This window comes from Cicer arietinum, chromosome 1 (assembly GCF_000331145.2).
Source record: "Cicer arietinum cultivar CDC Frontier isolate Library 1 chromosome 1, Cicar.CDCFrontier_v2.0, whole genome shotgun sequence".
NCBI classification, from domain to species: Eukaryota; Viridiplantae; Streptophyta; class Magnoliopsida; order Fabales; family Fabaceae; genus Cicer; species Cicer arietinum.
This window is the reverse complement of record NC_021160.2, coordinates 11,389,839-11,405,295: the sequence shown is the minus strand read 5'-3', so window position 1 is coordinate 11,405,295 and position 15,457 is coordinate 11,389,839. Positions and strand designations below refer to the sequence as shown.

Genomic DNA, 15,457 nt, shown 5'->3' with positions numbered 1-15,457 from the left:
AGGACCTAGTTGTTTATTAATTTGAATTGAATCAAATTTAAATAAAACGATGTCTATAGCAAATTTCATAACCTTAATTAGAATCAACTTATCTAAACTTTCTAATAACAAAAAAAAACACAGAAAAAAAAATAAAAATACTAATTTAATTAGAAAGACTTAAAAAGAAAAAATTATTAAAAAATGTTTTACAGTTCATGTGTGAGGTGTATGTAGTGTGGGGTTGGAAGGAATAGAGGTTTTTTGTTGCCGTTAGTGATAAGCACGCCTGGCACTTCATCATTCTTCCCTCCCTTTCTCTCACTTCAACACTTTTCTACTAATATTCCTTTCTCTCTCTAAAAATTCTTCCTCTTCTTCACTCCCCACCACTTTCCTCTTCTCTCTCTCTCTCTCTCTCTCTCTCTCTCCTTCGCCTCCGATTTTCGCCTACTTTTTTCCTCTCATTGGATCTGCTACTTCCTATTCACTTCGATTCTTCAATTTTATTTCTTATTTATTTTTTATCTTTCAATTTTCGATTCCGATTTTTTTTTTCTTCAGCTCGAGGTGGTTATTGTGTACTTGTATTGTTCTTCGTTTCTCGAATTTTCGCTTTTTGTTTTTTTGTTGCCGATTCCGATACAGACAAACTTGATTACTGCTGTTTCTGCTTCTTTTCCAGGTATGAATCAATGAAGAGAACTTTAATCGCTTTTTTTTAAGTGATTTTTTCGTTTTTGTTCATGAAGCGGTGTAGATTTAGGTTGAATTTCGAACCTGTTTTTATTTAGCTTGAATTTCGATCTGGTTCCTGATTGATTTGGTATTTGATTGAATTTAGTTGACTTGAATTGAACATTGGTTTTTTTTTCTTGTTTTTCGGATGTTGAAATTTCAAGGACTAGTTTAATATTAATTTTATTTCATTTTTTTAATTTATTTTTGTTGTTGAAAAATTAGATGTTGATGTATGTGACTTTGGAAAATGGAACATGATTGGCATGTTTTGTTTGGTTTTCGAGATCAAGTGTGTCAAGTCTTGTGGCTTATCATGTGATGTGTATATTGCGTGCATACGTGTCAGTTGCCTAGGTGTATGGTTAGCTCCATTCATTGTATTCTTCGATGATGTATATTTGCAAAAGGGCAATTCTGTCTAATATTTGAGCGTTTTATTGCATGTGGAATAGTGGATGCGTTGGGGTGTGTTATTGCGTGGAGAAATTCTCGTGATATTAGATTTCTTTTACTTGTTTGCCATTGCACAGATTTCTTCGGGTGTTTCTTGGACGGTTGTCAATAATGGTTTTACTTAAATTTAATCTTGATCATAGCTGTGCTACATTGAAGGGTCAATATTGGCCAATATTGATTTTACTAATTTGATATTATTAGGCAATTTAGGGAAACCTTGCAAGAGCTTGTTTTACTTTATCTTGTGACTTCGATATTTATATCAGTGTTTAAATGAACTTATAAACTTAACTTATGATATGTCCCTGAGCTATTTTAGCTTATTTCAATAAGCTCCCATAATAGTTTATGAATAAGTGATTAGTTAAGCTCCCTATAATAGCTCATTGAGTAAGTGTTTACAAGTTGATTACCCAAATACACTCCTTTTCTAGAATAATATAATTCTTGCAATTAATAGGCTTGCTTTCCAATGGCAACTCTACTTGCATAAGTGACATTCTGCACAAGGCAGTGCAAGGTCTTTGTTGCATGCAAATGTGAGGATGTGTATACGTTTGTTTGTTTGTTTGCTTTCTTCATGTACTAGTACTGTCCACCTTAAACTTATGTCAAATGGTGGCTACCAAAAATATCTAGCTCTTATAGGTATGTAGAATAGAGACAGATTGATTGACAGAAGATTCAATTTTCTTTTTGGGTTCTTGGTTCATGTTATGTTTTAATCCAACCAACTTCAGTGACAAGGCTTGTGTGGTGCTTACTCAAAATGCATGCTATTTGTGTATTCAATGTTGTTGGACAGCAACGAGTGAGTCTGTAGTCGCTGATAATGACATGCTTAGGAGTTTATTTTTATTCTTAGTTGCAACTTGGAATATTGATACATCTGTCTTAACTCGAGGAGCATCAATTTAGGTTATTAAGTTCTTAATTTACTAAAAATGCCTAATGCCAGATTAGGAGATATCTCTAGAGTTGAAAATTGAAAAGGTTATACAAGTGTTTGTAAAGAGCCGAAAATAACTGGTTGGATTTTCAGTTAGTAGTGAACTTCACTGTACCTCAGTAAACATGAACTCATATTTTTGTTGATTGAAACTATTTGTGGAAGCATTTGCATTTCATTTTCAGCTTCTATTTTTGCAGCTTCAGTAAAATTTGATCTTGCTTTTCTATTAATTCATTATATTTATATAATTTATGGTTTCCTTTCAGGATATTATTTGCTATATTTAAGCTAGGTTGTGAAGGACCAAATAGTAGAATAATATTATGGCTGTTTCCATGAGAGATTTGGATCCAGCTTTCCAGGGAGCTGGACAAAAGGCGTATCCTGCATCTAATTAACATATTGCACTGTTTATTACTTATCAGATTTTCAACTTTTACAAGATTCGTTCTAAGTTTCTTCCTCAATTGGCTCTATTCAATGCATAATTTAATTTTATGCTTTAATCTTATGCACTATTCTCCTTAACCATAAATAGTGGACTTGAAATATGGCGTATTGAGAACTTTAATCCAATACCTGTCCCAAAGTCCTCTTATGGCAAATTTTTCACAGGGGATTCCTATGTGATTTTAAAGGTAAACCATATTTTCCAAGTGATTAGTCATTCTTTTTATAATTGTATTGCATAGACATAGTAAGTTTGAAACAGTTGATGTTTTTGAAACTATTGATATTCTCAGCATGAAAAAAAAATCATAAAATTGGTATGTAATGACTTGTGAAATTGATTTCAGTCTTCATTTTTCTTTGGCAAACATTCAGTTTGTAACTTGTGTACATTTTTCAGTTTGTGACAGAGTGCGCTCTTAGTTTAAATTGATGATAACTGTATATTTACAAAATATTTTATCCTCTCTTAATCATATATATGAACATGAGTTTAGCTAAAGGACCTTGTTATCGTCTTCTCATTTATGTTCATTTTTCTAAGGACAACATTCATTATGGAACTTCTATAATGAGTTTAAAGTGATGATAACTGTATATTTACAAAATATTTTATCCTCGCTAATCATATATATGAACATGAGTTTAGCTAAAGGACCTTGTTATTCTTCTCCTTTATGTTCATTTTTCTAAGGACAACATTCATTATGGAACTTCTATACATTTATCGGTTTTGGTACAAAATGTTTCCTCAGGTTAAAAGAATGACGTATGTATTTATAAAATTATAAGGTACATTATTTTTTGTTAACCACATGTGGGCATGACTTAAGCTATAGAACATTGTTGGCTTCTTTCCCATGTGCTTTGGTTCCCCTTACGAGAAAGATAGTTTGTGAGGTCTTTGATACACGTCTCATATATTCATCAGTGTCCTTTATTTTGGCAAGATTCACATTATTCTCTTGTTTCCTTTTGATTTTTGGTCATAACTACTAACTTTGTCGTTTTTTTTTTCTATGCTGCTTGTGCATACTGCATCATACATGATGCATGATTTTTTCTACTATGAATATATTTCATCTGTGATTGTTTTTTTCGTAGACAACCACATCAAAAAGTGGTGCTCTGCGTCATGACATCCATTACTGGATTGGTAAAGACACCAGTCAGGTAAAGTTATTATTATTTTCAGTATTAACTTAGTGATATATTTGTGGGTTTTTCTTATAAGTTTATTTCCTCGCTGTTATGGTTTGACATTAAACAGAATGATTGTACTTTTAAAACAGGATGAAGCTGGTGCTGCAGCCATCAAGACAGTTGAGCTGGATGCAGCTCTTGGAGGACGTGCTGTTCAGTATCGGGAAGTACAGGGCCATGAAACCGAAAAGTTCCTGTCTTATTTCAAACCTTGTATTATACCTCAAGAAGGTGGAGTTGCTTCTGGTTTTAAACATGCGGAGGCTGAAAACCATAAGACACGGTTGTTTGTATGCAGAGGGAAACATGTTGTACATGTCAAAGAGGCAAGTTTAACAATTTTCCTCTGCCACTGAGATTTGAGTATAGTGTATCGTTGATCCCAGTGGATCAGGCACACACATACGGAAACATTGTTTCTGCTTGCTGAGTACCACTTGTTTTTGTTATAGGTTCCTTTTGCTCGATCTTCACTCAACCATGATGATATATTTGTTCTTGACACTGAGTCAAAAGTCTTCCAATTTAATGGTTCCAATTCATCTATTCAAGAAAGAGCTAAAGCTTTGGAAGTTGTACAGTATATTAAGGATACCTACCATGAGGGGAAATGTGAGGTAGCCGCTATTGGTAAGTCTACAAGTATATTTTAAGTTTGAAAGGGGATTCCTGATTTTTATGAATTGAATGTCTTCTTGAACTTCCAAGCAGAGGATGGAAAGTTAATGGCTGATCCTGAAACTGGTGAATTCTGGGGTTTCTTTGGTGGATTTGCTCCTCTTCCACGAAAAGCAGCCACTGACGATGATAAGTCTGCTGATTCTCGCCCTCCAAAACTGCTTTGGTATAATGTTATTTTAGTCTTTCCCTCTTATATTTCTGTTTCTGGTTGCATTACCAATGTATTCCATTCTTTCTGGTTGCATTACCAATACATTACGAATAATTGCTGAAGTTCATTTGGTGTATTAAAATGTTGGATTTTGTATTGCTCTAATTATCGTGAAATTATCAATCTTGCAGTGTTGAGAAAGGACAGGCTGATCCTGTTGAGACTGATTCTTTAAAAAGGGAGTTTCTATACACAAATAAATGTTATATTCTGGATTGTGGGTTGGAAATGTTTGTTTGGATGGGAAGAAATACCTCTCTTGATGAAAGAAAAAGTGCAAGTGGAGTTGCTGATGTAATACCTCGTTTCCTTTTGCATCCTTTAGCATTTTGCTATAAGTTTGAATTATGCTTCATCTTTTAATTACTGTTAATTTTCTGTGGACCAAATAACAGGAGTTAGTCAGTGGCATCGATAAACTTAAACCCCAAATAATTCGTGTGATTGAAGGATTTGAAACAGTGTTGTTTAAGTCCAAGTTTGATTCTTGGCCTCAGACCCCTGATGTAACTGTTTCTGAAGATGGACGTGGCAAGGTAGCAGGCAAGTGTTTATTAATTATGGCTGTTATCTTGACCTGAATAGATTTTTCTAACATTGCATTTTTGTCTGTCGTCATTATGTCATCTCAATTTTTTTCTCTTGTTTTTGACTTTTTACTTTGTAGCACTTTTGAAACGTCAAGGAGTGAATGTCAAGGGTCTGTTGAAAGCTGATGCAGTAAAAGAAGAACCTCAACCGTACATTGATTGCACAGGACATTTGCAGGTACTCCGCTAGTTGCAAATCATCCATCAAGATCGATCTTTCTCGACACAATTTGGTCTACTTTTGTCAATTTTCTTATTGGTTTCATATCCTGTGTAGTTGATCTCTTCCAAAGAGAACATTTTAGAACCCTTTAATCTCCTGCTATCTCCATACTAAAGATGGCCACCAGAATGAGAAGCAGAATACATAGTCTTGTAGTACATATATTATGACCACAAGAAACTTGAATTGCATTTTAGCACAAGATTTGTGGGCCTTCTCATTGTCCACTCTTCAATCCCGAAGAGCTATTGCATGATGGGGTGTCGTAGTTATATAATATATAACCAATCACGTGCCTCCTCCTATAAGTTTCTGCTTTTGACATAGTTCTTTTATGACAATATTATAGCCTTATATCAGGCATAATGTTTCCCCCTTCCATTTGTATTTGGGGTTGGATCTTTTAGGACTTAGGACAAGTTCTGTGAGTGAATGGGCTGCTAGGAAACTTAAAGCCAGCTGTTTAATGGCGCTACTGAAGGCCTGAAATCTGGAATCTTTATACCAGGAGATTAAAATGGCCTGAAGGTTTGCAGACTTGGCCCGTTAATTATGCTGAAATTGTGTCATTCACGTGCAGTCAGTGATTGCCAGACCTTGGGTGGGTGTGGGTGGGAGGAGAGAGAACAAGGTGGTTAATTTTGCTGGTCTTTCAGTTGTATACTTGGCAGAGAAACCCGTCCCTGTTTAGTCATACCTGTATTTTCTGCTTTAGGAGGTTCTATCCTCATGTACCACTTTTCCTTTCATTTAATATGCAGTAATATTAAGTTATTTCTTTCCAAGTCATTTGATCTGTACCATTATCATGCCTGTAAATTGTAATTATAAGCTTATACCGTGGTTAATAAATATTTTGGACATTTTCCTTTTGCTTTGCTGTCCTAAAAGAATTCACTTTACGTTGTTTGGATTTCAAGTTTCAATAAAAAACATGTTATTTACATCAAAGGTACATTTTAAACTTTAGACATTGCGATTGAATCAAGTTTCCAACTGTGGTGTTTTATGCATGGTTTCAGTTGATATATTGCCTGTTATTTTATGTTCCTTTGCAGTCATTTTGATAATTTGTATTCCATGATAATTCAGAAGGTATCCTTTATTTGGGTGGACCTGTTGTGGTTTGGTGTTGCTCAATCCCAACATTTCTCTATTATTTCTGTAGTTAACAGCAGTCTTACTCTAACTGTACAGGTTTGGCGTGTGAACGGCCAAGAAAAGATTCTTCTCCCAGCTTCTGATCAGTCAAAATTTTATAGTGGAGATTGCTTCATCTTTCAGTATTCATATCCTGGAGAAGATAAGGATGATTGTCTCATTGGAACGTGGATAGGAAAGAATAGTGTTGAGGTGAAAGATTTTGAGTTCAATTCTACTTCTAGTCACACATGATTTGAATGAATATCAAAATAGAAACATAATCCGAAAGTATAATGTTCACATCTAGCTGAAAAATATTAGTGGTTGTATCTGTTAGTCCTTGTAAGGTTTGGTTGGGAATTTCTTACTAGGTTCCTATAGTTTGAAAACTATAATTGAGTCCCTATTGTTTTGTTTAGTTTGTTTTTCAGATTGAGTCATCATAGGGGCCTAATGGAATATTGGATTCAGGAATCTTATCAAAATAGTTTTTGAAACTACACGGGTTTATAGATTTTGAACTATAGGAACTATCAGAGATGTAAACAGCTTAATTTTTTAGGAGAGTTGGTGTTGACAGGGACCTATTAAAAATATTCCCAAAATGTAGGGACCTAGGGATTAATTAAATGTTAGCCAATTGTATCTCGAAGTATTGCACTATACTTGACACTGGCAATTTTCTGGGACTAGAAAGGGTTAAATATATGCATAACAGAATATATTTCAGTTTTGCAATAAATTTGTGTTCGGAGTACTGTGAATCTATTGCCTGTATTGCTCACGTGACTTAAATTGAAAATAGGAAGAAAGAGCTTCAGCTAATTCACTGGCTAGCAAAATCGTTGAGTCAATGAAGTTTCTGGCTTCCCTGGTAATTTTTTCCGGAAATGGTGTTTGTCTTTTTGTTAAAGTAATGGTTATGCTTATTTCTTATCTTTTTACTGATATGCATCTGTAATTGACTGTAGGCTCGTATTTATGAAGGCAATGAACCAATTCAATTTCATTCTATTCTACAAACCATCATTGTTTTTAAGGTTTGTGGGATGCTGATATTCTGGAAGCTCACGCCCCATCTATTACCGGCTAAGTAACTTTTTCTTATTCATTTCAATCAGGGCGGTCTTAGTGATGGATACAAGACTAACATTGCGGAAAAGGAAATTCCAGATGAGACATACAATGAGGATGGTGTTGCATTATTTCGCATCCAGGGCTCTGGACCAGAGAATATGCAAGCTATACAAGTTGAACCGGTATGCCCCATTTTCTCTTTGTAGTGGTCATTTGTCTATCCACTTATGTTTTATTCGGCGTGAGCCTTTTGAATTTACTGGTTCTGTTTATGTAATCAAATTTTCTATTCATGTTTGACAACCAGGTTGCGTCTTCCTTGAATTCCTCTTATTGTTACATACTTCACAATGGGCCTGCTGTCTTTACTTGGTCTGGAAGCAATACAAGTGCAGAAGACCAGGAACTTGTAGAGAGGATGCTGGATTTGATAAAGGTCTGATGTCTTGATTAGGATATAGTGAGAAAAATTTAATGGGTCTAAGCTAAGACCAAGAAGTTAGCATTTCGTTTTTTGGTCAAATAAATGTGTTGGTCAAGCAGCTAGGTGGGGGTGAAGTTTTATACACTTTCATGTTGAAAATGGTTAAGTATACCGTTATTATCATTTTTATCAGTCAATCACACTAGGACTGCCTCTGTTGTCGTAGGGGTTCTGGGTTTGATGCTATTCAGTGGCATGTCCCGTAATCTCTGTATCTAGGACAGGGAGTTACACTGATGTGAAAAAAGACCTGTAATATTAGTCGATTCATAAATGCAAAATTAATGTGTTAGAAGACATCGATTTCTACTTTTTAAACTTTCAAATGTCCAAAGAGATTTCTATCAAATATATTTCTGGTTTTCACTTGCTTGCAAAATTTCTGCAGCCAAATTTACAAACCAAACCACAAAGGGAAGGGACAGAATCTGAACAATTTTGGGATTTATTGGGAGGAAAGTCGGAATATCCCAGTCAAAAGATTACTAGGGAGGCTGAAAGTGATCCTCACCTATTTTGTTGCAACTTCTCAAAAGGTAAGGGATCATTTTTCTTGTTTGCTGGATATTTACGGACCCCCCTTCCCCCTTTGAAGGCAAATAGCTGACTTGCTTGTGATGGTTTTCTTCTGCCGCCTAATTGAACAATGAGCAGGAAATTTGAAGGTTAGTATACCCACTGATCTGATCTGTTAGCTCTGGTAACATTATACTTAATTTTGGGACTTGTGGAAATGCAATGGTATGAATGTGTGTTAAAGTAGGCCTTGTTTCCTGACTTTCAATACTATTTCATGTATAGTATGTTAAGTTACTTGTCATAAAGAAAGGCTTAATGATCTGATCCATTTTAAGCACAAGTTATATGTGATTAATAAGATTGAGATATGCGTTGAATCAATCTGATACTGTTGGAAAACATATTAAATGGGTAATGTTATGCTACAAAACAGGAATGAAATACAGTTTCCCAGAACTCATTCTCCAACATCATTGGTACTACTGTTTGAAGCTGGAAAATGATAGGTTCTGGTATTAACAATGGCATCAGTATGAAAAGCTGGGAGTATTCTCCAGTTAATAGTAAGAACAGGAGATGAAAATAGAGGCAGGTGCGGGAAAAACAGAACAAACATCGTAACAGTGAGCTATCTTTGCTCCAAGGCCTAAGCCACCCGGAAATTCCTTGCTAGTTATCTCTTATCCCCCCTAATATTAGGTGTTCATTAAGTTATTTATAATGGTATTAAGTATGTGTTTAGATAATAAGATTATTCAAATAGTTGCTTTTTTAAAGATTACTGAAATTGACCGAAGAGGTTATTCAAATCAAACTTCAAGCTAATCGTGTGAGAGCAGCAAAAGAGAACGAAATACAGCTAACCTGATTAATGGCCATCACATCATAGCTTCTTTTAAAGACTTAATTTTGGTGAAAAATGCTGATAGATAAGTCTGACGAATGTGATATGGATCACTGTTTTTATACCTCAGTTTACTAAGGGGACATGTATAAAAATTTAAGAGTGAATTTACTCAGTCCTGTGTCTTACACTGCTTGTGACAATGTGAATACTTGGATTTATTTCTGCGGCAATGCATTAATGTGGAACAATTTTTTCAGGTGACAGAGATATACAACTTCTCCCAGGATGATTTAATGACAGAAGACATTTTCATCTTGGATTGTTACTCAGAAATCTTTGTCTGGGTTGGCCAGCAGGTTGACCCCAAGAGTAGAATGCAGGCTCTAACAATTGGTGAGGTAAAACTGGTTTTGCTACTAGCATAACTTAGTGGCTACTCTTTCGAAGACTCCGTGATATCTTTTGTTAATTTAATGCTTGTGTTCTATAACATCCCTGTATTATTATGAAACCAGAATATTTTAATTTTATCATTTTCATTTTGAATTTAACATCTATTATGTTCTAGATTTGGCTGTGGATTTATGAACTCGTTATTTTGAATTGAACAGAAATTTCTTGAGCATGATTTTCTTCTGGAAAAATTATCTCGCGTGGCTCCAATATATGTTGTCATGGAAGGGAGTGAGCCACCGTTTTTCACTCGCTTTTTTAATTGGGAGTCGGCGAAATCTGCAGTAAGCTTATCAACATAATGGCATAATCATGTGACTTTTAACATCCTGATATTGACAATTCCTTTTTGACTTTGCAGATGTTGGGCGACTCATTTCAAAGGAAGCTTAAAATCGTGAAAAATGGGGGTACTGCACCATTGGATGTAAGTCATTTCATTTTCTTAGCTTCCTTTACAATCTCTAATGAAATGTTCCCTTTATTTTCTCTAAATATTCATGGGACCCAATATTCATTCAAAGTCAAGTTTTCAATATTTACCCCCCTTGTTAGCAGTTTGGTGAGTGAAATGAGACTTCTACTTGTAAGGATTATTTTTAACCCTATTTTAATGGAATTTATTGTAGGTACAGTTTGCGTTTAAAATTTTAAATTAAGGATAACTGACCAATAGTTTAGCTGTCTGGATAAATGTTTAAACTGACTGTGAAGTAGTTTCAGCTTTTTGCATATTTAGTGACTGTTAATAGATAGACACTGAAGTGTGATATTAACGTTGTGATGTCTCCCCTGAAAATCTAAAACTGAAAATAATTTATATCAGGGAAATAAAACTACTTTTATGCTATTTGCTTAATGCTTAATCTTATTTATAGCTTCAAGAAACCTGTAATACACTTGTGCTTTCTAAATGCTGTTAATAAATTTGTTTGTCCAACCCTTCAACATCAATATCACTGCCAAGTTTTGATGACCTGTGCCAATTGAACTAGGAGCTCTTTTAGCAAAGACAAATTTGTATTACTATTGAATCCAAAGATGTGCTAATGCTTGCCGATTCTTGATAGAGAGCAGATATAATTCACTTCATCTTTTAAATTCCTCTGCTTTGCTTGTCTCGATATATTTTATTTTCTTTGCCTTTATCTGTTTTGTTGTTGAAATATGATATACATTATCAGAAACCCAAACGGCGAACACCGACATATGGAGGAAGGTCTAGTAGTGTGCCTGATAAATCCCAGCGTTCTTCCCGTAGCATGTCTGTTAGTCCTGATCGTGTTCGTGTGAGGGGTAGGTCCCCAGCCTTTAATGCACTAGCAGCTACTTTTGAGAGCGCCAATGCAAGGAATCTTTCAACTCCACCTCCAGTAATTAGAAAGCTGTATCCTAAATCTACGACACCAGATTCTGCAATACTAGCATCAAAATCTAAATCCATAGCTGCACTTGGTTCTGCTTTTGAACGACCACCTTCTGCAAGAGAAAGTATTATGCCTCGGTCAGTTAAAGGTATAGAATTGATGAAATAATTGCACACCCCCTCCCCCCTCTTTTGCCTCCCTCTTTTGAGTAATACTTTTTTGCTTTGCGTAATATAATTCACTTTCTTGCAACGTGCTTTCTGTTCTGGGGTATAATGTGAAGTAAGTCCAGTCACCCCAAAATCAAACCCTGAGAAAAATGACAAGGAGAATTCTGTGAGCGGCAGAGTGGAATCTCTTACAATAGAGGAAGATGTGAAAGAAGGTGAAGCTGAAGATGAGGAAGGTCTCATTTTTCACCCATACGAACGCCTTAAAATAACATCTACAGATCCTGTGCCAGGCATTGATGTAACTAAAAGAGAGGTAAAATGGTTCTAGTCTTGCTATAATATCATCATCTCTACTTCATTTTCATATTTATGTTCTTTTCCCCATTCTTTCGAAATTATGGTTAGAATTTCTTTCGTTTAGTTTTGATTTGTTTGATCTTGATTCATGCAGACTTATCTATCATCGGCTGAGTTCAAAGAGAAATTTGGGATGTCCAAGGATGCTTTCTACAAGTTGCCCAAATGGAAACAAAACAAACTTAAAATGGCTATTCAGTTATTCTGATTCTTTAACTTACTGCAGTTTAGGTTGCAGGTATAAGAATAAATTTTTATCACAAGTTTTATATTATTCTTCCTTGACGTCCTTATATTTACTTTTTCTAGTTGCCCGTCTTAAAACCAGGAAGCTTCTCTGTTTTGCAGTAAGGAACTGGACATAATATGGATGAAAAGGGGACAGCATCAGTGTTTTTTTTAGCATAACTGCGTCTGCTCCCAGGAAACTTTTCATGAAGAGAAACTAGAGATTTTCCACCTCTCTCCTTCTCTTTGCACTGGTTTGAACGATTAGGTTTTTTTCTTTGTTGAGTTAGCTGCGTGGCATTAATTTTATAGGGCAAAAGGTTGTTTGTGAGCTTGGTTTTTGAAAGAAAAAAAAACACTTTTGGATTTCAAATTTCATGTTACTTCTTCATTTTATTTTATTTTTTAATTTAATTTAAAATTGTTTTGGTCAAGCAATTGGGGTTGCAAATGCGGTCTATTTAGGTTGTATTGATATTTTGAGGATAAAGTGTGTATAGTACTAGAGTGTAAAAACCAGTCAGCTTCGATGCTATTTGTTTTGGAAATAAAGTGTGATTCTTTGTTGTTCTCTGCGCAATTTCCGAACACGTCAGTGAAAAGAGCAAAAAGGGTTAGCCAGACAACTCTGTTTTGTCCGAAAACTGATTTTTTTTTATTTTTTTTATTTTTTATAAAAGAATTGACACCCTATACCAACGCCTTATGTTTGTTCATGTGCTAAGTGGCTACTGACTCATAAGTAGTACTATTTCTCTCCAAGAGAAAACAAGAATTAGATGTGATTTCATATTTTAGGTTTTAGGTTCTAACTGCTTGAATACTTTGCATATCTTCAAGAGAAGTAAATCAGAACTCTTAAAATACTTTTTCAAGTGAAACAACCTACCATAAACCAATTGGCTTTCATAATTTCAAAATTTTTTCACGCAATACCAACAATGCGATATTCCAATCACTTTTAGACATGGTAAATCTACCATGCAAGTTATTTTTGCAACATGCCAAGTCTTACTGGATTTTTTAAGAAGGGTTGTGGAGTGCTGGCTGAAATTGTTGTATTGTTTGGAGGAACAATTGTTACAATCCTTGCGTTGAGTCACAAATAACAAACCATGGAAGTGATGTGCTCAACATGGCCGTCATTGATGCGCCACTGCAAATACTCTACAACCAGTGTCAAGAACAAGCCAACACTTACGACAAAGGGACAGCGGTCGCAAGAAGCATAAGAATGCGAGCCAGCACTCACAAACAATATGAGTAGTATGCCAAACACTTGAGCAGAACTCCAACGTAGCGACAACCGCTAGTTAAGGTTGCGACACACGTAGAACATGCGATGCTAAGACAAGACATGATGATGAACGACACAGAGACTGCGGAATACTTTATGGACTCATGGGTTCTAACCCTAGTGATTCAATGGTTAAAAGTCCAAATACAATTAAGAAGGGAGTATTTGTGAACATATTAACTTCCTACCTACGATTCATAGTAATCTCTCTAATATATGTGAAAAACAAAATATGGTTATATAAAGAGACTGGTGGAGCAATTTGATTTATATTTCATAAATAAAAAAAGAGAGACTAAAGGAAATAATTTTTTTGTAATAGTGCGGCTTACTCTATTTGTAATCAAATAGAGTCAAATTTGACACATCTAAGTTTTTTTTACTCAATTTGACACATCTAAGTTAAAGCAAAATATAAGCAAAAATTGACTATTTTCATCTATTTAATGATAGTATAAGACAATTATCCTTTATCAATGTCCAACTTTTTCAAATTAAATATACATTTTTTTTTTGCAAATAATGAGATAAAAGGTAATTTAGATAATAAGTTGAACTTTTAAATAAAATAAAAAACTTAAGTTAATAAAGGTACGAGGGTATTGTACTGCTTCTAATGATGATTTTAATTATCTTGAGAAGAAATGTTTGCAATATGACAAACTACCAACAGAAAGGCCCAATTCAGCTCACTGAAAGGCCCAATACAGCAACAAAATAAAAAACAAAAAAGCCCAGTAAAAAATAATTAATCCCTAACTATCTTTTATGTTATCTAATGGATCAAACTTAAATAATATGTGATGATCTTAATACTAATCATATGCCGTTATGTCATGCTGCTCATCTTATGATGTCATGTTCAAAAGCTACACGTCGATTTGGGGATTGTTGTCTCTTCAATTTGGATTTGATATTTGTCTTGGTCCTATAGTTAGAAGAGGAATTTAGATAATCTTGTATTGATCGACGATGGAATTTCTATTTTTGATCTTTTTCTGGGAGGAAGGTGCTATATGTAACTTTATTGTAGCAAGGATTTTGTCTTGTTTATAATTTATTTTAAATGCACACAAACCTATTTTGTATAAAATAATTGTGCCTTTTTATTTTTAAAATCAATTTTTTGGTCCTGTTATTAATTAGTTCATTAGACATTTTTTAATTTTCTATTATTTTTGACGATGTAGCAGTCTCGTTAACTATATATCTCAAAAAATAGTAATAGGAGGATTAAATAATAAATTTTGACAATGAGGCGATTAAGATTTTTTTTTACACAAGTTAAAGAGAGGAAAAGTAAATTTAAACCTAATTTATTTTTATTAATATAGAAAAGTGTTTGTTGTTAGAATATGTTATTTTAGTAGCTAGATTTGAACTTTCAAACTCCTTTGAATGTCTTAGTTCATTAGCTTGAACTACATTGTATGTAACTTCTAACACAACTTGTTTTAATTTATTGTATTTTTTTGAAAAAAAAATTAATATTTTATTAATAATAAAACAAGACCGTTACAAAAATAAGAAGAAGAAAAAATAGATCACATCCAAACAAAATCTAAGTCTTATATTTCAACTATAAAAAATTTATTCACACGTTGATACTTTTGTTTTATCACCATGGTAATAATATATTTTTTCATCATATTTTATCAAATTTATTTACATTTTTACAAAAAGGATCCCACAAAATGTGTTGCTATTACGAAAATATGAATAACACATAACAGGTAACTTAGTCAAGTTAAACAAAACAACAACAAGGAATTTTTTTTATAAATTTAATTAATACATACTTTTAATGTAAAAAAATTATATAATTGAAAAATTGTAATAATCCATATAAATAATTTTATAAATAATTGTGTTAAAAAGTCAAATATTACTAATAAGGTAAAAAAAATATAAATAATTTTTAGATGTATATATTAAATTCAACTTTAATTGTGCGTTAATGTTTCCTAGTAAGAACCTAGACTAAATATTTAATTAATTAAAAATGAAATAAAAAGAAAAGGTTTTA

At 33.8% G+C, this 15,457-nt stretch overlaps 1 protein-coding gene across 2 annotated transcripts; it reads left to right on the top strand.

The window, feature by feature from the left end:
• Positions 1-272: 272 nt before the first annotated feature.
• On the top strand, positions 273-12,705 carry LOC101502596 (villin-4-like). 2 transcript variants are annotated; one of them, XM_012718505.3, is made up of 24 exons: positions 273-664; positions 2,395-2,507; positions 2,667-2,766; positions 3,683-3,751; positions 3,871-4,107; positions 4,234-4,411; positions 4,493-4,625; positions 4,805-4,967; positions 5,069-5,216; positions 5,341-5,441; positions 6,684-6,839; positions 7,435-7,503; positions 7,601-7,669; positions 7,751-7,888; positions 8,014-8,142; positions 8,579-8,726; positions 8,845-8,855; positions 9,814-9,954; positions 10,168-10,293; positions 10,371-10,436; positions 11,194-11,524; positions 11,660-11,862; positions 12,001-12,144; positions 12,235-12,705. In XM_012718505.3, exons 2-23 carry the CDS (start codon positions 2,452-2,454, stop codon positions 12,112-12,114), a joined length of 2,886 nt encoding a protein of 961 aa, XP_012573959.1. In that variant the 5' UTR covers positions 273-664; positions 2,395-2,451; the 3' UTR covers positions 12,115-12,144; positions 12,235-12,705. The 2 variants fall into 2 exon arrangements, with proteins under 2 accessions (XP_012573959.1, XP_004487964.1); XM_004487907.3 differs by having other exon boundaries at positions 274-664; positions 12,255-12,705.
• The last annotated feature ends 2,752 nt before the right edge of the window (positions 12,706-15,457 follow it).

What these genes read in the sequence shown, in the direction of transcription:
- LOC101502596 (XM_012718505.3), top strand. Translation starts at nt 2,452, where the DNA reads ATGGCTGTTTCCATGAGAGATTTGGATCCAGCTTTCCAGGGAGCTGGA. An exon ending in ATGTTGTACATGTCAAAGAG is followed by an intron (nt 4,108 to 4,233) that starts GCAAGTTTAACA and finishes TTTTTGTTATAG; the next exon opens with GTTCCTTTTGCTCGATCTTC. An exon ending in TGGACGTGGCAAGGTAGCAG is followed by an intron (nt 5,217 to 5,340) that starts GCAAGTGTTTAT and finishes TTTACTTTGTAG; the next exon opens with CACTTTTGAAACGTCAAGGA.